At 36.8% G+C, this 24,277-nt stretch overlaps 1 protein-coding gene across 4 annotated transcripts in view; it reads left to right on the top strand.

The window, feature by feature from the left end:
* Positions 1-24,277, top strand: part of PCNX2 (pecanex 2) — a 460,152-nt gene that overhangs the window by 137,167 nt on the left and 298,708 nt on the right. For 3 of the 4 annotated variants that reach the window (XM_077168355.1, XM_077168357.1, XM_077168354.1), the window contains 2 exons: positions 2,468-3,766; positions 16,603-16,750. In XM_077168355.1, the coding sequence (XP_077024470.1) occupies positions 2,468-3,766; positions 16,603-16,750 (1,447 nt within the window). The remainder of the gene's footprint in view (positions 1-2,467; positions 3,767-16,602; positions 16,751-24,277) is intronic. The other variant, XM_077168358.1, reaches the window with a different exon arrangement.

Below are 24,277 nucleotides of genomic sequence, written 5' to 3'. Positions count from 1 at the left end.
ATGGTATTATACATGATTCTTTATTTATGTAAAGTAAAATGCCTTATATATTATTAAAGAGTAAGTGCAATAATATGAAATAACCTGTACATTTTTAAAATGTCGCCAGGTTATGTAAATCCACATCTCTGTAAACAGTCTTTTTAAAAGTAATTTTAAAAAATAAACACTCTGCTTAGTAAAAAAAAAAAACTAAGTTATTACTTTCTTCTGCCAACTCTTTGCCTGTCTGGTTAAATGGCACCACAATCCAATCAGTTGCATTTCCTCCCTAAGTTTTATATGCACATTTAAATCATCTGCACATTTTTTTAGTTATATCTCCAGTCTATTTGTACTCTCTATATCCACTGTCATCACCCCTGGCCACAATGCTATCATTTCTTACCTGAGCTACACATATACCTCCTAACTGCTTTCATGGTTAGCTTTTTCTTTTGACTCCATACAACCTGTTTTATATAGAATAGACAGAGTGCTTTTTAAAAAATATGAATCAAATCATGTTACTATCCTTCTTAATGCCTTCCATTGCACGGAACATAAAACTTTTCAATGTGGTCTATAAGTAAGGTGACAATTCATCCACTTCTGTCTTGGATAGTCCTATTCAGTTTATCATGTCTCTACATGAAAGTATACTAGTTTGGATGAAAATTTTATGTCCATTCTATATATAAAACTCTTCTTGCCTCTCTAGATTCATCTTGTACTACATTCTGCACACTCTTAATGTGCATCATACTAGCTGCCTTTCAGTTTCTGGATCTTTCCATTGTCTTTTCCATTCAAGTCCTGTATCCTTTTCATTTACTGTCTGGACTGATCTTCCTCCAGCTTTTTAGGAGGTTGCCTCCTCCTTCAGCTTATGTTACCTCCTTAGAAAGGCTTTCCCTAACCACCAGTCTACCCCGTAGTTTCAAACACATTAATAGGTTTTTCTTTAGTTCTCTGTCTTGCATTTCTTTAATTTTGTTATCTTTTTATGTGCTTCTCGCTGTCATGTGAGTTCAGTGAGGGCAGGGACCTTGTTCTGATTGCTCGTTGCTCTGCTCCTGTGTCTGGTGGATACTTATGTGTACAGTGTATTGATAATATACAAAGACCCACGAAAAGGTAAAGTAGGTAAGAGTGTGATTTAAAAAGGGGAAGGAACATCAAGGTCCTCTGATATAAGAAAATCTGAAATGTGCTTTGGGGAACAGTAAACAAACCAATTTGGCTAAAGTAAGGATTCCCTATAGGGATGGAGTGCAATATGGTTCAAACCTGTATAACGAGTGACAGAATCAGTTGATATCTTCAATGTATGAAAACTCTTAAAATTGAAAATTGGTCTATTGCTGTTCTTATTTGCTCTATGCAATGTGTGGATACATACCAATATGTACCAATCCATGCACACAGACACTCATACACACATATGTAGAAAGGTGATATAAAGGTGTAGGAGGATCAATCTGGGATTCTGAAGATCTGGGCTCTAGTCTCAGCTTCTACAGTAGCTTGGTGACATTGGACAAGTTTTCTGAACCTTCTGTTCTTCTATTTCTGCATCTGTTTAATGGAGTCAAGCTTATCTATCCTATCTAGTAGGGAAATTTGCAAAGAGTTATTTCAAAGTTAAAATAATTTTCACTCTCAGCATCAACCAAAATTCTCAAGCATGGATAAGACAATTTTAGATTCAAGGAGTATACAATATAGTAGTATTCAAAAACTGTTTATCTAGTTGTGGAAGATAAGTTATATGCACATAAATAAAATTACAGTTTAAAAAATATATGGTACGGTTCAGTTCCCAGTGTATGAAAAATATATATATAGTAAGTGCAGTTTACTTTTACAGACATTAAGTGCTTATGGAGTTCAAAGGAAGAGAGCTTCTTTCTGGTTTGGGTGGTTATGGGAAATTAATGTGGAAGGCAAACTCTGAATGAGGTATTGAATGAAGTTATCAGCGGGTGGGTAGAGAGACTATTCCATGTGGGAGGGTTTACCCAAAGTTGGCCCAACACTCAAAGAGGATCGTTTGGTTACTGCAATGTAGACAGGGCCTCTCAAACCTTTCTACCAAAGTTCCCCTGAAAGCACAGACACTTCTGCTCCTGCTCCCAGCTCCTGCCCCCTGAGACCTGGGGGTCATAAGTTGAATCAGCCTATGGCAGGGGCTAATTTTAAAAAGTCACGTTATATTTTAAAATGTTATCATTTTCTGTCATAATATATCCATTTGCTTTGATGTTAAAGTAATATTTTATACTACCCTAAGAGTTGTATTATTTTATTTCCTCCAATATTTGAATAAATAAGAACAATTTCACATTGGAGATGATATTTAAAAAATAAACATCCTATCACAATTGTTCCTGGTACTGCTTTTAATACTGTTATTATTAGGTCCTGCTTGAGACATTATTCATTCATTTTTGATGGTAATAAAGTTGCCATTTGTTGTTTATTTCAGGTGTTATTCTGTCAGAAGACCAACCTTTAGCACCATTGTCATCTACCTCACCCAATGTCAGAACAGAAAACTTACCAGTTTCTAAAATGGACATGCCAGAGACCATGACTGCATCAGCAATACCAAGGAAGCCGGTTACCATGGAAACGCTAATCAATAATAAAGGAAAGGAAAGAGGAGGCAAGGTGCAGGCCCCTTTCCGCCACAGATCAGAGGGTGGGTTAGTGGATATGGAAACCTTGAAGAAGCTACCACACCTCTCTTTGTCTCAGTATGACTTACTAGAAACAGATGCTTCTTTCCAGCCCTGGGGGAGTGAGAATTCAGTCCTGATTCCAGACCCTGTAAATTATCCCAAGGGCTCCATACGGGAACTGTTACAAAGCAAGTCACCTCAAGACAGTCTGAGCAGCAGCTGCCCTCAGTGTAACACCATCATTGCCAGACAGATGGAGGAGCCGGTGGACATTTCCTGTCAGGTAGCCCCTCCCTTCAATGAGGACATTAACTACTCAGACAGTGAAGTAGCCGTTACTCTTATTGATACTTCTCAACCTGGGGACCCTCTGAGTCTGCATGAACCCATTAAAATTGTTATCACAATGAGCAGTACCCCCAACTCCATGACAGACTTAGAAAGCTCCCTCCACCTGAAGGTGATTGACACAGAAAGATCAAGTTCAAAGGCAAAGGCTGAGCCAGCTACCCCAGGGATAGCCAGTTCTCCAAACAACGAGCAGATGAAAATTCCTGTCATCACCCTCGAGCTGTCTGAAGATGAGGGAGGAGGCATTCTGTGTCCTGAAGGCAATGAAAGTGAAAGAACTCCAGAGAAATTGATGGTGGAGGCATCCTTCAATCTGTGCTCTGGCTATGAATCTGGGGAGGGAGGAAATGCCACAAAAGACTGCAGTCCTTCCCTAAGGAACCAGTGTGAAACAGCAACCCCACTCCCAACTCATATGACTTCCCAGCCTGAGGGGGAAAAGGAAGGCCATGCTAACCTTGATCCATTCTCTTGTAAAACCAGCCATGAAAAGAGGCATGCCAGGGTCCTCAGCGTGGATAGTGGGACAGATGTCTTCTTGGGTAAAAATTCCACAGAAATTATTACTGATAAAGAGAAAACAATACCAACTTCGAAATCTGACTTAGAGGCTAAGGAAGGACAAATGCCAAATGAGTCCAATTTCCTAGAATTTGTCTCCCTGTTAGAATCAATTAATACATCAAAGGTGGTGGCGTCTAATCAGTCAAATGGCTCAGCAGAACCAAGCAAAGAAAGTGGGCTTCTTGGAGGTATGATTCTGCATCAGCTCTGTTCTGATGAGACAGAGAAGGCAACCAATCTCTTTGTTATTTACTTTTTGTGATTTGAGTTTGAAAATAGTGGGACTAGTATTGTGAATCATTTGCTGCTGGGCTTTGTCATTAATATTTGCAGAATGATATTAAAATTGAGTTACTTGACCAGGAAACATAAGACATTGCAGTGAGTTTTGGGTTTCCTAGAAAGCAAAAATACTTATTTGGCTAGGGAAGTAAGCCATTATATTTTACCACGGCGACAAGAGCTTACTGTAGATGTCTCTTCCTTTATAGAATAGATGCATTCTGGGAAAGTTGGTCATAAAGCATTCTGTTAAGTGAATCTGCATTTCCTGTTGAATTCCATTATAAAATCCTATATGCAGAATCCTATATTCCATTATAAAACCCTAATTATCCAAAATTGTAGACATAATAATAACAAACACATAGCTCTAAATGTATGCTAGGTGTTGTACTAAGCACTTTATATGGTTTAACTATGGTGAGCATGAACAGGGATTTGTCCAGTATGGTCCTGGTTTATACTTATTTTGCCAACATAATTGTTAATAACACTTCCTTTCATTCTGAAGCTGTCCCTAGTTTGAATGAGAAATTATATGGGTACCCTCATATTAACTCATTTACTCTTCACATAACCTTATGTTATGGGTACTGTTATCATTCTTATTTTACACATGAGGACAACAAAGTGCAGAGATTTTTCAGAAACTTTCCCAACTTCCCAGTGCTTGTAAGTGGCAGAACTGAAATTTGATTTCATAGTGTTAGAGTCCATGCTCATAATAATTAAACTATATTGCCTATGTGAATATTAAGAATCATTTATTGTCAAGTTACTTAATATCTTTGTGCTTCAGTTTCCTCATCAGTAAAATGATGTGATGGGGATTAGTATTTTTATAAATTCTTTTAACTTTAAATTTCCATGTTTCTGTGATTTTTCAGCACATAATTTCCCCATATATTTGTGTTGGGATAGTATCTACATGGCAGGATTTCTTGCTGGAAGTTGTGGTAGCACAAAGTAACTCATTTATTTGCTGAAGATTGAAGCATTTCATAGTGCCAGGATTATTCCTTTGTTGCTAGCCATTCTCTGTTCCCTGGGGAAGCAGAGGCTCTTGTAGTTCTGAGAAATCAGCTCTTTGTTTCTTTACTGTGTTCTGCCAAAAGCATTGCCATGCTTGCTGGTTGGTCTACGATCTTAAAGATAACACTCTTTCTTAGATTTAAGTTGTTTGAATCCTTAAATTATTTAAAGAGAATCTGTTGTCTAGTTTATATTTCTCTACTTCTAAGATGGTACGTGCTGAATTAATAATAACAGGACAGGGTGAGTCAAACCTTTTAAACAAATGGGAGCAGTGCCTGAAAGAGAAATACATTTCAGATAAAAATCTTCCTGAAATGAGATTTGAGTAATCTTCATCTATTCAGTATAAAGATTCATGTATCTAGACTGGCACTGTCCAATAGAACTTTCTGCAGTAATGAAAATATTCTGTATCTGCTATCCAATTTGATAGCCAAGAGCCACATGGAGCTTGACACTTGAAATTGGATAATGTAACAGATAAACTGACTTTTTAATGTTTTTGAATTTTAATCAATGTAAACTGCATATGTGGCCACTGGCTTCTGTGCTGATCTAGACAGCATGTGTGTCTTCCTGGGAAACAGTGAGCATGGTGGACAGAGTCCCAGGTTTAGAGCCTGATACCAAATCCATTTGTTTCTTCAATGAAGCATGAATAATAATACGTTACAGATTTATTATGAGGATTAAATTAGGAAAACATATGAGAAGTCCTGACACTTGGTAAATTTCAGCCTTTTATTTTGGTTTTTCTCCTCAGTTCATATAAAATGTGTATTTTGCTTGCTTTGTCTGCTTAAGTTTCTGTTCGAAATTTTTCAGCCAGCCGCATACAGTCATAATAGTGTTAAATGGGAAATCTAGGGGACACGTAAAGAGACGTGGGTTCTGTGAGGTTTTCTATGTAATGGAATTGTCTTGGTTGATGGGAACTTGGAGGTACAGCAGGGAGGTGGGAATTGGAGTGGGTTAAACATCTCTTTCAGGAAAGTACAGATATTTATAATTGAAGGAAGAAAGAAAAGGACTGTGATATATATTTTTTAGTTCTTGGAAGACAGTCAATGCCAAAGATGGTAAATTAGGAGTTATTTTGTCAACAGTACAATATATCTTTGAGATTGGTAGTATCATCTTGTTTCTCTACCACTAAATATTTTGTTATTATTGTACTCTGAAAACCCAATATTGGAGAGTATTCACAAAACAACATGACAGTATTTAATGATGTTAGGAGCACAGGGAATGTTCCTTCTCTAATCTTTCTCCTTCTGGACTGGTAGAAAAATGCTTGAGCTTGAACCTTGTTGAAAATTGATATCTGAATGAGATTTTCCAATTCTCTCTGAAATACTCCATATCTAGTCCTGTTTATTTCCACAAAAGGGCTTCGGGGTTATACTCAGATCTTGGGAATAAAATCCAAGGCTATGGCAAACCACAGGAAAATACTTACAAAAAAACCTTTAAAACATTTATTTTTTCTTTTTGAGGTGGCTGTTTACTTCCAGAAATTTTTAAGAAAATAATCCTGACTGTTGAAAAATTATAAAAAACAGAAAAAAAATGAGACAAACTAAATTTACAACAGGAGTCTATTTAAATAAATTGTATTGTATCTTAATGTGTAACCATGAAGAAGGCTGATGTAGAAGAATATCTAATGCCAACAAATATTTGTGATACTTTAAGGTAAATATAACCATTATGAAATAACATCTGTATTATGGCTTCTTTTCTTTCCTAAAGGGGAGTGGAGAACAGTGCAAAATGTCAGAATAGGAAGTTTTACAAATTGCTCCCGCCAGCAGAAAAATGACAAGCTGGAAAATAGACTGGAATTAACTTGGTGGTTAATTCCATTAACCAAAATGGCCATTTAGGACAACTACAGGTTAGAGGCTGCTGAGAGTTCAGCTTTTTAAAGTGAAAACACAGACTGGTGAACAGCCCTTTTTGCTTGGTGGGTGTGGAAATGGCTGCAGCTCTGGCAACAAGGGCCAGATTCTGTGAGGGGCCACCTGTGGCCAGAGCTGTCAGAGTAACCTCCTCCTCTAAAAGTTGGGGTTGAGGATTGAGGATTGAGGTCTGTCTAGGAAATCCATGAAGGAATAGCCCAGAATATGGCCTCAGTTTCTGCAGCACTTCCAGCCTCCCACTAGCATCCACCTAGAAGTAAAGAGCTAGTGCTTTTTTGTGTTTTGTTTGGTTTTTGTCCTCCTGTGTATGAGTGTTTTCCCCAAAGGCACAGCATAGACTCTGGCCTTTGTTTACCCCTCCTCTGCAGCAGAGGCTTCTGACCTAACACCAGCATCTACTCGGACTAAAAGATTTACTGAACTTTTTTATCGGTTTAGACTGTTCTTTGTCTTTCTTGTATTGTTTTGTCTGGTGGATCCCAGGGGTCCAGAGCAGCTTCTAGCCTCAGTTTCAGAAACAGCAGGCCTTGCACCAGCAGCTACAGGGAGAGAGAGAACCAGTGTGCCTCTTTTTCTTTCTCTCTTTTTTTTCTGATTGGTTTGTTTTTAATTTCTCTGTTTTATAATTTTGAGTGTGGCAGATCCCTGAGGGACAAGGAGGGGCATAGGCCTAGTTTTTGAAATAAAAAACAGTTGCTTCTGGGTGGTTCAGTGGTAGAATGCTCACCTTTCAACCTGGAGACCTGAGTTCAATTCTTGGATCATGCACCCCACCCCACCCCCCAAAAAAGCAGTTGCTTCTGACTTCCCACCTGCACGTAACAAAAGATTTAGAAAGGCAATCCACTTCATTTTTCCCCTTTCTTTTCTTTTCTTTTTTTTTTTTTAACATGGAAGTTTCTTTCTGTTTCTTAGTATTTTTTTCTCCTCTTTTTATCCTTTCTTTCTTTCTTTCTTTCTTTCCCTCTCTCTCTCTCCCTCTCTCTCTCTCTCTCTCTCTCTCTCTCTCCCCCCCCCCCCACTCTCTCGCTCTCTTGCTCTCTCTCTTGCTCTCTCCCTCCCTCCCTTTTGTGGTTGATCTGGTGGACTGAAGAGTGGGAGAATTAGGTTTCCAGAATGACCACAGCATGAAGCTCAGAATGTTCACATCTCAATGGAAAAACACAGGGAGGCAGGAAAGCGTGATCTAGTCACAGGAAAAAAAAAAAAGAAGAATTAGCAGAAAATATTCTAGAAGAAGTGCAGTCTCTGAAATACTATTCAAAGATCTTAGAACAACTCTCATAAATAGTACCAATGAACTAAAGGAAAACATAGATAAAGAATGAAAGGAAACCAGAAAAACAAAATGAAACTTTAAATAATGAAAATAGTAATTATAAAGAAGAGCCAAATTGAATCTGGGCTTCAAAAGTACAATAGCTGAAGTGAAAATTTCAATAGAGGGATTCAAGAGCAGATTAGAGGAGGCTAAAGAAAGAGTCATTGAACTGGAGACAAAGTAATTGAAGTTGTTAGAATTATGGAGCAGAAAGAAAAAAGAATTAAAAAATAAATAAACAGAGCTTTTGGAACCTGTAGAATATCATTACACATACCAATATATGTATCATAGGGTTCCAGAAGAAGAAGAGATAAAAGGCTAGAAAAATACTTGAAGAAATCAAGGTAGAAAACTTCTAAAATCTGATGAAGATATGAATATGCAAATCCAGGATGCACAACAAATGCCAATCAGAATGAGCCAAACTGATCTGTTGCAAGACAAATTGCCAGTTGAAGCTGTTATGTACTCCAGAAAAGGCCCTTTCTCCTGATCCAGTCTTGTGGGGGCAGCCATCTTTCTTTTAATCCTGATTTGATATTTTGGTGTGGAAACTTTGATTGGATTATTTTCATGGAGATATGACATGCGCAATTGTGGGTGTGAACTTCTGTTTAGATGGAGATGTGAGTCCACCCATTCAAGGTGGGTCTTGATTAGTTTCCTGGAGTTCTTTAGAAGAGGGAACATTTTGAAAGAAAACTCAGTGCTGATAGAGATGCAGACATTTGGAGGTGTTTGGAGTGTCCCAGAGAGAACAGAGGCATAGATAGAGACATTTGGAGATGCAGTGCCCAGCAGATGTTGCCATGCGCTTTCCAAGGAGACACTATGCAAGCCAGAACCCAGAGTTATGCCCAGGAGGAGCTAAGTGAAGACCCACAGATGCTTAGAGAGGAAACCACTGGCATCAGAAGCTGGAAGCAATGGAACTGGGAACAAGGGCCAACAAATGTCAGCCATGTGCTTTCCCATGTGACAGACATCAGCCTTTCTTGAGTCAAGGTATCTTTCTCTGGTGCCTTAGTTTGGACACTTTTATGACCTTAGAGCTGTAAACTTATAACTTAATAAATTCTCTCTATAAAAGCCATTCCATTTCTGGTTTACTGAATTCCAGCAGCATTTAACAACCCAAACAACACATTATTATCAAACTGCCCATTGATAAGCATGAGACCAGAATCTTAAAAGCAGCAAGAGAAGAGCAATGTGTCACATATAAGAGATTCTTAATAAGAGGAACATCCACTTTCTCTATGGAAACTATGAAGGCCAGAAAGGAGTGGGAGAACTCCTTTAAAGTGCTGGAAGGGGGGAAAAGTGTTATTTGACATGACATACCTGAAAAAGTTGTCTTTAAAAAGAGGAAGAATTGAGACATTTCTGGACAAACAAAAACTGAGGAGTTCAGTACAACTATATCTGCCTTACATACAATGTTAAAAAGAGTCCTCCTTGTTGAAAGGAAAGGACACTAGATGGTATCTTGATACTGGATGAAGAAATAATCTCTGATATAAGTAACAATGTGGGTAAGTATATATATGCCAATATTATTTCATTTTCCATTTGTAATGCTCTCTTTTACTTCTTATAAGGCTGGAAATTTAGCTGCAGAAAATCAAGCATAAAGTTTTGTTACTGGGCACACAGTGCATAAGGGTCTAATTTGTGAATGAACGGCATAAAAGGGAAGGATGGAGAGATATAAAAACTGTATGTGTAGGCTACTGAAGTCAAGTTGGAATCAATACAAACTAAAATGTAATAAATTTTGTGTGCTAAATTTAACCCCATGATAATCATAAATAAAATATCTAATAAATCTACACAAAAGAATAGGATAAGTGATTCAAAATAGTTCATTATAAAATATCTTTTAAATAAAAAGGGAGGCAGTGATGAAGAACGGGGGATGAAAAAGGATTAAGACTTATAAAAGTCAATTTGCAAAATGACAGAAGTAAATCTTGCTTTATCAGTAATTTTCCAAAATGTAGATAGATTAAAATCTCCAATCAAAAGGCAGAGATTGGCAGAATAGATAAAGAAACATGACTCAGCTCTCTGCTATTTACAAGAGATCCTTCTTAGATCCATAGATCAAACAGGTTGAAAGTGAAAGTATCAAAAAAAGTTTCATCCAAATAGTAATCAAAAGCTCGTAACAATGGCTCTATTATTATGAGGAAATAGTTTAAGTAAAGAACTATTACAAGAGACAAAGAAGGACATTATATATCAATGAAAAGGTCAATTCAACAAGATTTAACAATTATAAGCATCTATGCACCTAACAGAAGAGCACCAAAATATATGAACAAATATTGGCAGAACTGGCTTATTCTCCAGGATAGACATATGTTAGGGCACAGGAGAAGGATAAATAAACTTTAAAATATTGAAATTATAAAAAGTACCTCTCTGTCCACAATGGAATGAAGATAGAAGACAGAAGGAAAGCATTTTACAAATATGTGGTAATTAAAAAGTACACTCTGGGTTCGATTCCTGGTACCTGCCCATGCCAAAAAAAAGGACACTCTAAACCACTAATAGATTAAAAAAAAAATTGTAAAGGAAATTAGAAAATACTTACAAAAGAAAACAAAGAAACAACATATGAAAGGATTATAAAAGACCATTATAAACAATTGTGTGCCAACAGACTAGATAATGTAGAAGAAATGGAAAAATTCCTAAAAGTTAATCAGTTGCCCAAATCGACACAAGAAGAAATAGAAAGCATCAGCAGACTTATAATAAGCACAGAGATTTAATTGATAATCAAAAACCTTCCACCAAAGAGAAGTCCAGGGCTAGATGGCTTTATCTACTGAATTCTACAAAATATTTAAAGTATTAGTACCTATCCTCAAACCCTCTTCCAAAGAATTCAAGGGGAGGGAACACTTCCTGATTCATTTTATGAGGCCAGCATTACTCTTATACTAAAGTCTGGTAAAAGCATCACAAGAAAAGAAAATTATAAATCAATTTTGTTTATGAATATAGATGCAAAAGTCCTTAACAAAATAACATCAAACTAAACTCAATGACATATTAAAAAGATTATATACCATAACCAAATGGGTTTCATCCAAGGAACAGAAGTGTGATTCAACATATGAAAATCAATCAGTGTAATGCACTATATAAACAGAATGAAGGAAAACATTATGATTTCAATAGATGCAGAAGAGTCATTTGACAAAAAAGATAACATTCAAAAAGGTATGAATAGAGGGGAACTTTCTCAATATGATAAAGACCATTTATGAAAAACCCACAGCTTACATCATACTTAATAGTGAAAGACTTAAAACTTTTCCCATAAGCTCAGGAACAAGAATGCCTGTTTTTACCACTTCTATTCAATATTGTACTAGAAGTTCTTGCTAGAGCAAATAGAAAAGAAAAAGAAATAAAAGGCATCTAACTTGTCTCTATGTACAGACAACATGATCTTATATACAGAAAACTCAAAGGAATCCGTATAAAAACTATTAAAGCTAATAAGTTAAATCAGCAAAATATAAGATCAACACAAAAAGGCAATTGTGTTCATATGTGTTAGCAATGAACAAACCAAAGAGAAAATTAAGAAAATAATTTCAACAGCACCTGTGCTGTTTGAAGGTAGGTACCCAAGAAAAGCCATGTTTTAATCCTGATTCAATCTTGTGGAGGCAGCTATTTCTTTTAATTCTGATTCAACAATATAAGGCAGACTTTTGATTAGATTATCTCCATGGAGATATGACCCCCCTTTCCCAGTGGGCCTTGACAAGTTTACTGGAACCCTTTAAAAGAGGAAACATTTTGGAGAGAGTGGGAAATGAAAGAAACAAGAGAAACGACAGAAGCCTCAGAGCCAAAAGAAACTTCACAGCAGAGCTGACACAGATGCAGACATGTGGAGAACAGAGACAGGGATATTTGGAGATGCTTGGAGCCCAGCAGACGTGGCCATGATGTGTTAGCAAGCCAGAACCTGAGAGAATCAGAGATAGCCAAGGGAAGCCAAGAGAGGAAAGCCAGCTCTGGAGAAGTAAAGTGAGGAACCTCCACAGGAAAAGGCTGAAAGCAAAGGAACCCAGGAGCCAGGGGCCAGCAGATACCAGCCACGTGGCTACCCATCTGACAGAGGTGTTTATGATTCATTGGCCTTTCTTGAATGAAGCTAACCTCTTGTGGTTGCCTTAATTCGGACACTTTCACTTCCTTAGAACTGCAAACTTGTAACTTACTAGGCTCCCCCTTTTTAAAAAGAAATTAAGGAAGATCTAAATAATGGCAAGACATCTCAGTTCATGGATTGGAAGATTGAACATTGTTTATATGTCAATATTTCCCAAAGAAATATACAAATTCAATGGAAAAAAACTATCATAAACTATATATGGAACTGTAAAGGAGCCTTGAACAGCCAAAACAATCTTGAAAAAGGATAGGGTTGGAGAAGCCATACTTCCCAACTTCAAATTGTATTACAAAGTGAAAATAATCAAATCTGTGTGCTATGGAACAAAGATAGACAAATAGATGAGTGAACAGAATTGAAGGTCCAGAAATAGACCCACACATATATAGCCAATTGATTTTTGACAAGGGTGTTAAGTACATGCAGTGGGGAAAGATGAGACTCTCAAATAAATGTTGCAAAAGCTCGATATCCACATACAGAAGAATGAAGTTAGACCCCTATGTCACATCATATACAAACATCAGCTCAAAATGGATCAAGGACCTAACTGTGAGAACTAAAACCATAAAACTCTTAAAGATAACAGGAGAAAGTCTTCATGACCCCAGATTCTGCAATAGAGTCTTAGATATGACACCAAAATACAAGCAACAAGAGAAACAGTAAATAAATTTGATTTCAGCAAAATAAAAGCTTTTGTGCATTGAAAAAAAGTCAAAGTGAACGACACAAATGAAATCAGAAAGAAAGATAGACGATAAAGAATGAGATGGTATAATCTAGGAATGCCTAGAGTGTATAATGATAGTGACTAAATGTACAGATTTTAAAAATGTTTTTGCATGAGGAAGAACAAAGGAATGTCATTACTGCAGGATGCTGAAAATAGATGGTAATTAATATTTTAAAATTTTACCTTATGTGTGAGACTAAAGCAAAGAATGTTTATTTGATATACAAAATTTATATTTTGACTAGTGCATTTCCTAATATAACTTAGGTAGACAGCTTAATTGAACACCATGAGTACATGGAACCTTGAGTAGGACATGAGATTTTGTTGGTTTGTTCAGACTGATGCCCGATAAATTCCAGAGTGATTTGAACAGTGAATAAAAAAGTATTTGCAAAGTCCCCTTTGGGGAATGGTGAGAAAGGGGGAAAATTCAACTTCCCCAAGTTGAATTCTTGATATCTCACAAACAGTGTGGACAACCAAAGCTATGGGCTGAGTCCCCAATCTTGGGGTTTGTTCATATGAAACTTAACCCCACAAAGGATAGGTCAAGCCTACTTAAAATTAGGGCTAAGAATCACCCCCAAAAGAACCTCTTTTGTTGCTCAGATGTGACCTCTCTCTCCAGCCAACACAACAAGCAAACTCACTGCCCTCCCCCTGTCTACATGGGACATGACTCCCAGGGGTGTGGACCTTCCTGGCAATGTGGGACAGAAATCCTGGAATGAGCTGAGACTCAGAATCAAGGGATTGAGAAAACCCCTAGAATGAGCTGAGACTCAGCATCAAGGGATTGAGAAAACCTTCTCAACCAAAAGGGGGAAGAGTGAAATGAGACAAAACAAAGTGTCAATGGCTGAGAGATTCCAAACAGAGTTGAGACGTTATTCTTACTCATTAAATAGATATCACCTTGTTAATCAAGGTATAGTGGAGAGGCTCGAGGGAACTACCTGAAAATGTGGAGCTGTGTTCCAGTAGCCATGTTTCTTGAAGATGATTGTATAAGGATAAAGCTTTCACAGTGTGACTGTGTGATTGTGAAAACCTTGTGTCTGATGCTCCTTTTATCTACTTTATCAATAGATGAATAAAACATGGAATAAAGATGAATAATGGGGGAACAAATGTTAAAATAAATTTAGATTGAAATGCTGCTGATCACTGAGGGGGAGTGGTGGGGGATATGGTATGCATGAATTTTTTTCTGTTTTCTTTTTCTTTTTCTGAGTAGATGCAAATGTTCCAAGAAATGATCATGATGATGAATATGCAACTATGTGATGATATTGTGAATTACTGATTATATATGTAGAATAGAATGATCAAAAGTTAAGAATGTTTGCATTTGTTTAGTGTTTTTTTGGTATATTTAAAAAAAATTAGAAAGTAATAAAAAAAGTGGAAGACAGCCTACAGAGTGGGAGGAAATAGTTTCAAACTGTATATTGGATAACAGTCTAATATCCAGAATGTATAACAAAATCCTACAGCTCAATAACAAAAAGACAACCCAATTTTTAAAATAGGCGAAGGACCTGAATAGACATTTCTCCAAAGAAGATATTCAAATGGCCGATAAACGTATGAAAAGATGCTCAACATTATTAGCCATTAAGGAAATGCTAATTAAACCACAATAAGATATTACTACACACCACAAGTGTGGCTATTATTAAAAAAAAGAGAGAGATAATAAGTGTTGGAGAGAATGTGGAGAAATTGGAACTTCAGTGCCTGTTGAAGGGGATGTAAAATGATGTAGCCACTATAGAAAGCAATATGAGCAGTTCCTCAAAAAGGTAAATATAGAATTACCATTTGACTCTACAATCCCCCTTTGAAATATGTACCCAAAGAAAATGAGAGCAGGATCTCAAACAGATATTTTTACACTAATGTTTATAGCAGCAATATCCACAATATCCAAAACCTGGAAACAACACAAACTTCCATCAACAAATGAATGAATTAACAAAATATGGTATATACACACAATGGGATATTATTAATCTATAAAATAAAATGAAGTTATGAGACATGCTGCGACATGGAAGAACCTTGAAAACGTTATGCTCAGTGAAACAAGGGAGGCAACTTGAGGACGAAAATTGTATGATGCTAATAATAAGCGATATTAGAAATCGCAACTCATGGAAGTAGAAAGCAGATTAGAGACCACAGAGGGAGGGAGCTGGGAGAAGGGGAGAGTATTTCTTTATAAAAAATAAACAACAACACACAAGCATTAAAAAAAAAGCGAAAGGAGGGGGTGTGTATTAAAAAAAAAGACTATCAGAATAGTATATCAAATTGCCTAGAATAGTTATATCCAAATGGTGGGGTTAAGAGTGATATAATATTTTTCTTTTTCTCTAGCTTTAAAATATGTACAATGGAATATATACAATGAGTATATATTATTTTTATAAACAGAAAAAATCCCATAAATGTTGTGTTTTTTAAGGGCAAAAAGAAAAAATATCATCATTCAGGGAAGAAGTAGACTATAGTATGATAAAAAGACATAGGAAAATTTTTCCAAATACTTGTAGGATGAAGGCATAGAGCTGTCAAAATGACTTTTTCACATCATTTTTAATTATGAACATGAGCCTATCTGTGAAATTTACATGACATGATCACTGGCTAAAGCTATTTGTTATGATAAAGTTTTCTCATAAAAGTATTTCTTGGAGACAGTGAAAACTTATCCCTTGACAAGCTTTAAAATGAAATGCAAACATTTTTGTACCAAACAAATTCTAATGGTAGTTTCACATAGAATCCAGCAATGCTTCTCTAACTACTTGAAGTCTAAGAAGGAGAAACTTTGTTATATAAGTAACAATTTGATCTATACCTCATGGAAGTTGATACAATTTTATGAAGGTAACTATTGGTATCTTTGGTCATGGGAATCCATGGCCATTTTTACCTTTGCGGTGGCTGTTAGGGTATGTCCACAGATGAAGGAAGGACTGACCCTTAGAGACATATTTCATTTTGCATAATGGTTTAAGCTAAGACTTTTATTTTGGTTCATTGTTTAAGAGGACTCTAAAAACTCACAAAAATCAGTCTATATCCATTGATCATAAGTGAGAAGGAATGACTGATAAGATTTTAAACTCGTAAATGAGACATTACTCTGAAAACTGTGATACCAGTTTCAAAATAACCAGGTTTATGTAATTTTTTTCATTGATTCTATCCATTTAAGAGTTGCAATAACTAGAGTTGATTAAAGGGAATTTGGGGAAATCTGTGCATAAACTAGATGATGTTTGTAGATGTCTAAATAGCATATCTCAAACACATACGCTCCTCTGTTTTTCAAATATATTTAGATACTTGCATAATTAAGAAAAGTAAATATTTTAAAGCATTCTGAATTCAGAGGGGTTATTTAAATTTTTCATCTATTCTGGTTTTGGTAACTTATTTCCAAGGACTTTCATATTTACTCTCCTAGTTAATATTATATTGACACATAAAGCAATGTTTTTCAGATAACTGCACCCAGGAGAAAAAAGAGGAAATCGCGGAAAGTGAAAAATGGAATGAATGCAATTCCAAGCAAGGAAAACCAGATATCCAACATCAAGGCCATACCAGCAACAGTCCTGTGTTCACTGAACCTGCTAAAATTACAACCCTGTAAGGATAATTTACTTATTTGGCTTTCCATTGGTACCAAGTATGGGACAACCTCATTTATTGGCTGCTTTTAAAAAACATTTTATTTTGAAATACTTTCAAAGTTACAGAACAGTTTCAGAAATAATACAAACCCCATACAGAGAACTCCAACACACCCCTATCTCCAAGATATCCAGATCCACCAATTTTAACATTTTACTACATTTGCCATATCAGTCTATCTATCCATCTATGTATTAAACTGTCTTTCTATTTATCAATCCATTTTCTGAACACTTGAATGTAGGCTGTATATATCATACTCCTTGAATACTTAATACTGCCATGAACATTTTCTATAAGCAAGGGTATTCACTTATGTAACCACCTTAAATACAGTTATCAAATTCAAGAAATTTAACATTGATAAAATGTTTACAGTCTATATTTCAATTTTTTTCATATGTCCCAATAATATCCCTTTGAGCCTTTTCTCCTACCTTACTATATCCCATCCATGATCATATATTGCATTAAATTATCATTGTCTCTTTAGTTGCTTTCTTAACTTTGGGAACATATATACCACATGTACTTTCCCATCTCAACAACCACTCCCAAGCATACCGTTAAACGAGATGTCTATTTCAAAATATTGCTGTACCCTCACCATCTTCCATTACTAAAACTTTCCCATCTCTCCAAACAGAAAGCCTATATCCATTATGCATTAACTTCCTATCCCCCATGCTCCCTACCCCTGGCAACCTGTACTTTAATTTGCCTCTATGAGCTTGCATATTCTCCAGCATTTTCATTTTGGTTACCCTGGGGCTTAAATTTAGCATTCTAAATCTATAGCAATCTCATCTGCTTTGAAACAAGCTTAACTTCAATATATTAATAAACTTATGTTCCTGTATCCATCCATCCCGTCATCTTTATGTAGTTCTTATCACAAATTATAGGTATATACATTATGATTCTAAAGCCACTGATTAATTTATCATTACGTTTTATATATTTGTCTTTTAGATTCTGTAGTAAGTAAAAAGTGGAGTTACAAAAAATATGTACAATAGTACTGGCATTTATATTTATCTATCTCATTACCCTCAATAGAGATCCTTGTTTCTTCATGCGACTTGATCTATTGTCTTGGCCTTTCCTCTCAATCTGAAAAACTCTTTAGCAGCTCTTATAGGGCTGGTCTGGGGGTCATGAGCACCCTGAGCTTTTCTTTATGTGGGAATATCTTAATTTCGCCCTCATTAAAAAAAAAATTAACACTGTTGCTCACCCCATACAATCCATCCTAAGTGTATACTCAATGGCTCTTTGTACACTAGATTAGTTATGTAGCCACAGCTACAGTCAATATGAGAATGTTGTCATTTCTTCTGAAGAAAAAGTCCCACACCTCTTATGTCCCCCTATTCACGACATTTAGCTTTGCTTTAGTTTGTTACAACTAATGAAAGAATATTTACAGTTACTGTTTACTGTAGACCTGAGTTTACATTAATTGTATTTTTTCCTTTTAACATGCTAATATTAACACCTTGTAAGAGTGGCATGCGTTTGTTCTAGTTCATATAAGAACTTTCTTATATTTATATAATTAACCAGCAGCATTGTCCACTCTAGGTTTTGCTTAATTATAGCCCCGGTTTTTATCTTCTAGCTTTCATTCTCATGACTTACATGTCCCCAGCCTTACTCTTTCCATATATTCACACTCAGCTTTCTTCATTATATTTACAGTATTGTGCTGTCATCACACAGTGCTATCTATTTCTGAACCTTTATAATTAACCTTGTTAAGCATTCTGTACTCATTAAGCATCCAATGCCCAATCTTTATCCTCTTTCTGTCTCCTGATAACTTGTGCTCTCAAATTTCAGTCTCAGAGTTTGCTCATCACAGTTAGTTCGTGTTAGTGAGACCATACCGTATTTGTCCTTTTGTTTTCATTTTTTTCGCTCAACATAATGTCCTTAAGGTTCATCCATGTTGTTGTATGCATCATGACTTTAATGTGTATTATTGCTGCATAATATTCCATTGCTTGTATATACCACAGTTTGTTTATCCACTTATCATTGATGGACATTTGGGCCATTTGCCTTTCTTGGAGATTGTGAATAATGCCACTGCAGACCTTGTTGTGCAAATATCTATTCGTGTTGCTGCTTTCAGTTCTTCCAATTATATACCAGTAATGGGATTGCTGGATCATATGGCAATTCTATATTTAGCATCCTGAGGAACCACCAAACTGCTTTCCAGAGCAACTACATCATTATACATTCCCACCAACAGTTGTGAATAAGTGTATCTATTTCTTCACATCCTCTCTAGCACTTGTAGTTTGCTGTTTTTCTGATAATGGCCTTTCTAGTAGGAGTGAGATATCTCATAGTGGTTTTGATTTGCATTTCCCTAATAGCTAGTGAAGTCGAGCATCTTTTCATTTGCTTCTTAGTGATTTGTATTTCCTCTTTGGAAAAGTGTCTATTCATGTCTTTTGCCCATTTTTAAAAATTTATTTTATTTTTAGTTTTTCAACTTTTTTTCATTGTATAATGTAACATAGATACAAAGCAAAGAAAGAAAAAACCAATGATTTTCAAAGCACTCTTCAACAAGTAGTTACAGGACAGGTACCAGCATCTACCATATCATCATCTCAGATTTTTCCTTGTAGCTGCTCCAGAACATTGGAGGCTAGAAGGAACATATATATTTTTAGCCTTCTTTTTCTTTTTTTTTTTTTTGAAAAATAACTTATATACAAAAGAGCAATAAATTTCAACGTGCAATGCAACAATTAATTGTAGAACAGATTTCAGAGTTTGGTATGGGTTACAAATCCACAATTTTAGGTTTTTATTTCTAGCTGCTCTAAGATACTGGAGACTAAAAGAAATATCAATATAATGATTCAGCAATCATACTTATTTGTTAAACCCTACCTTCTCTGTATAACCTCCATCATCACCTTTGATCTTTCTCGCACTCTTCAGGGGTATTTGGGCTATGGCCATTCTAATTTTTTCATGTTGGCAGGGGCTGTCAATAATGTGGGATAGGGAGGTGGAACTAGCTGATGTTCTAGACAGGTGGCCCCTCTAGGTTTCAGGGCTTATCTAGTTCAGGGACCCATCTGGAGGTTGTAGGCTTCTGGAAAGTTATCCTGGTGCATGGAACCTTTGTAGAATCTTATACATTGCCCTAGGTGTTCTTTATTGGCTAGAATGGTTTTGGTTGGGGGTTGGCAAGTGTCATGGTTAGGGACAGGTGTCAACTTGGCTAAGTTGTGGTACCTGTTCATCTGATTGGGCAAGCACTGGCCTGTCTGTTGCAATGAGGACATTTCATAGGATTAGGTCATGATCACGTCAGCTACATCCACAGCTGATTCCATTTGTAATCAGCCAAAGGGGAGTGTCTTCTGCAATTAGTGATGCTAAATGTAATCATGGGAGGCCTTTTAAGGAGGACTCAGAGGAGACAGGTCCCATTCCTGCTTTGGCTGGTGAGCCTCTCCTGTGGAGTTCATCCAGGCCATCTATTGGAGTCATCGGCTTCGCAGCCTGCCCTGTGGATTTTGGACTCTGCGTTCCTACGGTCACGTGAGACACTTTCATAAATTTTATATTTGCAAGTGTTCCCCGTTGATTCTGTTTCTCTAGAGAACCCTAACTAATACATCTTGGTACCAGGAGTGGTTCTTAAGGAACAGAATCTTAAAAATGGGTTTTTATGAATGGTTTTCTACTCTGACTGGGCTCAGAGATACTAAGGATTCTGATTCCCGTAATCAGAATGACACTCCCAATCCATGGACTGAGTTGGCAAAGGAGATAGTCAAAATATCATCATTCGATTCTCCTAATGCTTCGCTTGTATGAAGCCAGACTCTGGGGGATAATGTTTTTGACACCTTTACAGAGTTTTGTAGAAATAAGAGTTATAGAGATGTTGGTTGGTTGTTGTTAGATACACTGTCTACATTAAAGGGTGAAAGGGATGGGCTTAAGGCTTCAAACAAGAAGCTTAAGTGCCGTCTGAAAGATGTAGAGGTTTCTATGAGTATCCTGAAGGAAAATTTTATTTCCTGTAGCCGTAGACTTGAGATCTCTGAAAATCAGACTCAGAATCTTATTGTTAGAGTAGCAACTTTACAACGTAAACTGAAATCTCAGTCTTGCATGGTGTCTGCCCTTAAAGTGAGGGCATTGATTGGAAAGGAGTGGGACCCTGAAAAATGGGATGGCGACATATGGATTGATAATGATGTTGGGGGTGAGGTTGAAACCCTAGACCATGCTGAGCCTTCTTTAGATAACCGTGACTATCAGAAGGAAGTAGGACTGCAACTACATAATGGAGGTAAAGAAGAGTTTTCTTGGAATATAGGAGATCCCCTGGGGCGTCTATTAGTATTACCATGCCCTGTGATTAAAATCAATGGAAAACTGCAACAACACAATCCAGGCAGGACCACTAATGGCTCTGAGACTTCAGGAATGAAGGTTTGGGTCACCCCACCAGGCAAAGAACCACGGCCAGCTGAAGTGCTTGCTGAGGGGAAAGGGAACATGGAATGAGTAGTGGAAGAAGGTAGTGATAAATATGAACTTCGACCACGTGATCAGTTACAGAAACGAGGACTGTAATGCTGTTTTGTTTGTGTTATACTATTTAAGTTGTAAGATATCAAGTTTAAGAATGAATGTTGCCCAAGGATTTGCACCCTATTCTGGAGAGATTTAATGTGTTTCCAGTTATATGCAGGACAGTTGAGTATTGTCAGGTAAAAGAAAAAATGTGTGCTTATTTTGTTTTCATTTGGAAATTAAGTATGGTCTAAGGTATAGGTGCCAAGTTGACAAGGGGTGGACTGTCATGGTTAGGAACAGGTGTCAACTTGGCTAAGTTGTGGTACCTGTTCATCTGATTGGGCAAGCACTGGCCTGTCTGTTGCAATGAGGACATTTCATAGGATTAGGTCATGATCACGTCAGCTACATCCACAGCTGATTCCATTTGTAATCAGCCAAAGGGGAGTGTTTTCTACAATTAGTGATGCTAAATGTAATCATGGGAGACCTTTTAAGGAGGACTCAGAGGAGACAGGTCCCATTCCTGCTTTGGCTGGTGAGCCTCTCCTGTGGAGTTCATCCAGGCCATCCATTGGAGTCATCGGCTTTGCAGCCTGCCCTGTGGATTTTGGGCTCTGCATTCCTACGGTCACGTGAGACACTTTCATAAATTTTATATTTGCAAGTGTTCCCTGTTGATTCTGTTTCTCTAGAGAACCCTAACTAATACAGCAAGCTATGACAGGTAGCAATGTCTAGCTGAAGCTTATGTGACCTCCAGAGTAGCCTCTCCACTCTATTTGAACTCTCTCTGCCACTGATACTTTATTAATTATACTTCTTTTCCCCCTTTTGGTCAGGATGGAATTGTTGATCCCACAGCGCCAGGTCAGGATTCATCCCTGGAAGTCATCTTCCACATCGCTAGGGAGACTTTCACCCCTGGATGTCATTTCCCATGTAGGGGAAGGGCCATGATTTCACTTGCAGAGATGGGCTTACAGAGAGTGAGGCCATGTCTGAGCAACAAAAGCGGTGCTCCGGAAGTAACTCTTAGGCATACCTTTAGGTAGGCTAAGCTTCTCCACTACCTGTATAAGCTTCACAAGAACAAACCTCAAGATCAAGGGCTTGGCCTATTGATTTGAATGTCCTTAATGTTTGACACAGTATCAGGGGGTTCTCTGGTGGTAAAGTTCAACAGTTCCATATTTTTTCTGCCATCCCTCATGGGATTTGTAAGTACTTTTTTATTAGTTGCTTAATATATTCTGGGATGTATCCAGATATTACATTGAACTGTATAGAATCAAAGGCCCTCTTTCTTATTCTGGGCTCCCTGTGTTTTGATTGTTTAAATGAACTATCCAGGCAGGTTGAGCTCGATTATGTGCTACAGAAAATTTAGGTTTTGGACAGAATAAACCTTTTTTCCTTTGGTCTCAAAGAGTAAGTGAGGTTCTAAAATATGGCATTGTCTTCCCTTCCCCTGTGTTCTGAATTACCTTAATGCTGACCTGATCAGCTTCATTCTTACCTCTGAATACCAGGTTATACATACATAAAATAGCTTCTCAAAATTCAGAAATAATAATTACCTCTCCAGACTAAGTGTGACTGCTATAAGAGCTTATGTTCTAGGCCCCTGTTTTCTTATAAGTATTTTCTAAAGGAGACCATGCGATAATTGCACTTTTGTTTCTGGTTTATTTTGCTTCACCAAATGCCCCACAGGTTCATTCACAATGTTGCATGCTTCACAGCTTTCATTCCTTTTTGTAGCAATACAATATTTGATCATATGTATGCACCATCATTCACCAATCTACTTCTCAGCCACTGCAATTTTTTTATTTTCTTGATAAAGACCTTTGATGCTCAGAATTATTAAGTTTTGAAGAGATCCCGTTTATCTGTTTCTTCTTTCATTGCTTGTGCTTTGGGTGTAAGGTCTAGGAAACCACCTCCTACTGCAAGATCTATTGGATATTTCTCTACATTTTCTTCTAAGAGTTTTATAGTCTTAGTTCTAATGTTTAGGACCTTGATCCATTTTGAATTTTTTTTTGTTTATGGTGTGATATAGGAGTCTTCTTTCTTTCTTTTGGATATGAATATCCAGTTCTCCCAGCACTATTTGTTGAAGAGGCTGCTCTATCCCAGTTGAGTGGTCTTGGCTGCCTGGTAAAAAAAAAATCAATTATCTGTAGATGAGAGGGTCTATTTCTGAACTCTCAATTCAATTCCATTGACTGCTGTATCTATCTTTATGCCAGTACCATGCTGTTTTGACCACTGTAGCTTTGTAATATGCTTTAAAGTCAGGTAATGTGACTTCATTTTGTTTTTCAAAGTGATTTTAGCGATTCAGGGCATCCGGCACTTCCAAATAAATTTGATTATTAGTTTTTCTGTTTCTTCAGAGTAAGTTTCTGGGATTTTATTGTTATTGACTTGAATCTATAAATCATTTTGGGTAGAATTGATATCTTACTGTATTTAGTCTTCCAGTTCATGAACACAGTATGCCCTTCCATTTATTTAGGTCTTATTTGCTTCTTTTTTAGCAGTGTTTTGTACTTTTCTGTATAAGGGCCTTTATGTCCTTGATTAAATTTATTCCTAAATATTTATTTTGGTTGCTATTGTAAATGGAATTTGTTTTCTTTATTTCCTTCTCAGATTTCTCTTTACTGTATATAGTTTCTACACACTGCTGTATGTAGTGTACAAAAACACTACTGATTTTTGCATGTTACTCTTATATCCTGCCATTTTGCTGAACTTGTTTATTAGCTCTAGTAGCTTTACTGTAGACTTTTCAGGAGTTTTGTATATAGGATCATGTCGTCAGAAAACCGTGAAAGTTTTACTTCTTTCTGTCCAATTTGTATGCATTTTACTCCTTTTTCTTGCCTAATTGCCCTAGCTAGAACT

Source organism: Tamandua tetradactyla, chromosome 7 (genome assembly GCF_023851605.1).
Source record: "Tamandua tetradactyla isolate mTamTet1 chromosome 7, mTamTet1.pri, whole genome shotgun sequence".
Lineage (NCBI taxonomy): Eukaryota > Metazoa > Chordata > Mammalia > Pilosa > Myrmecophagidae > Tamandua > Tamandua tetradactyla.
Note: the sequence above shows the minus strand (reverse complement) of the source record. Positions and strands in the feature narration are given on the sequence as shown.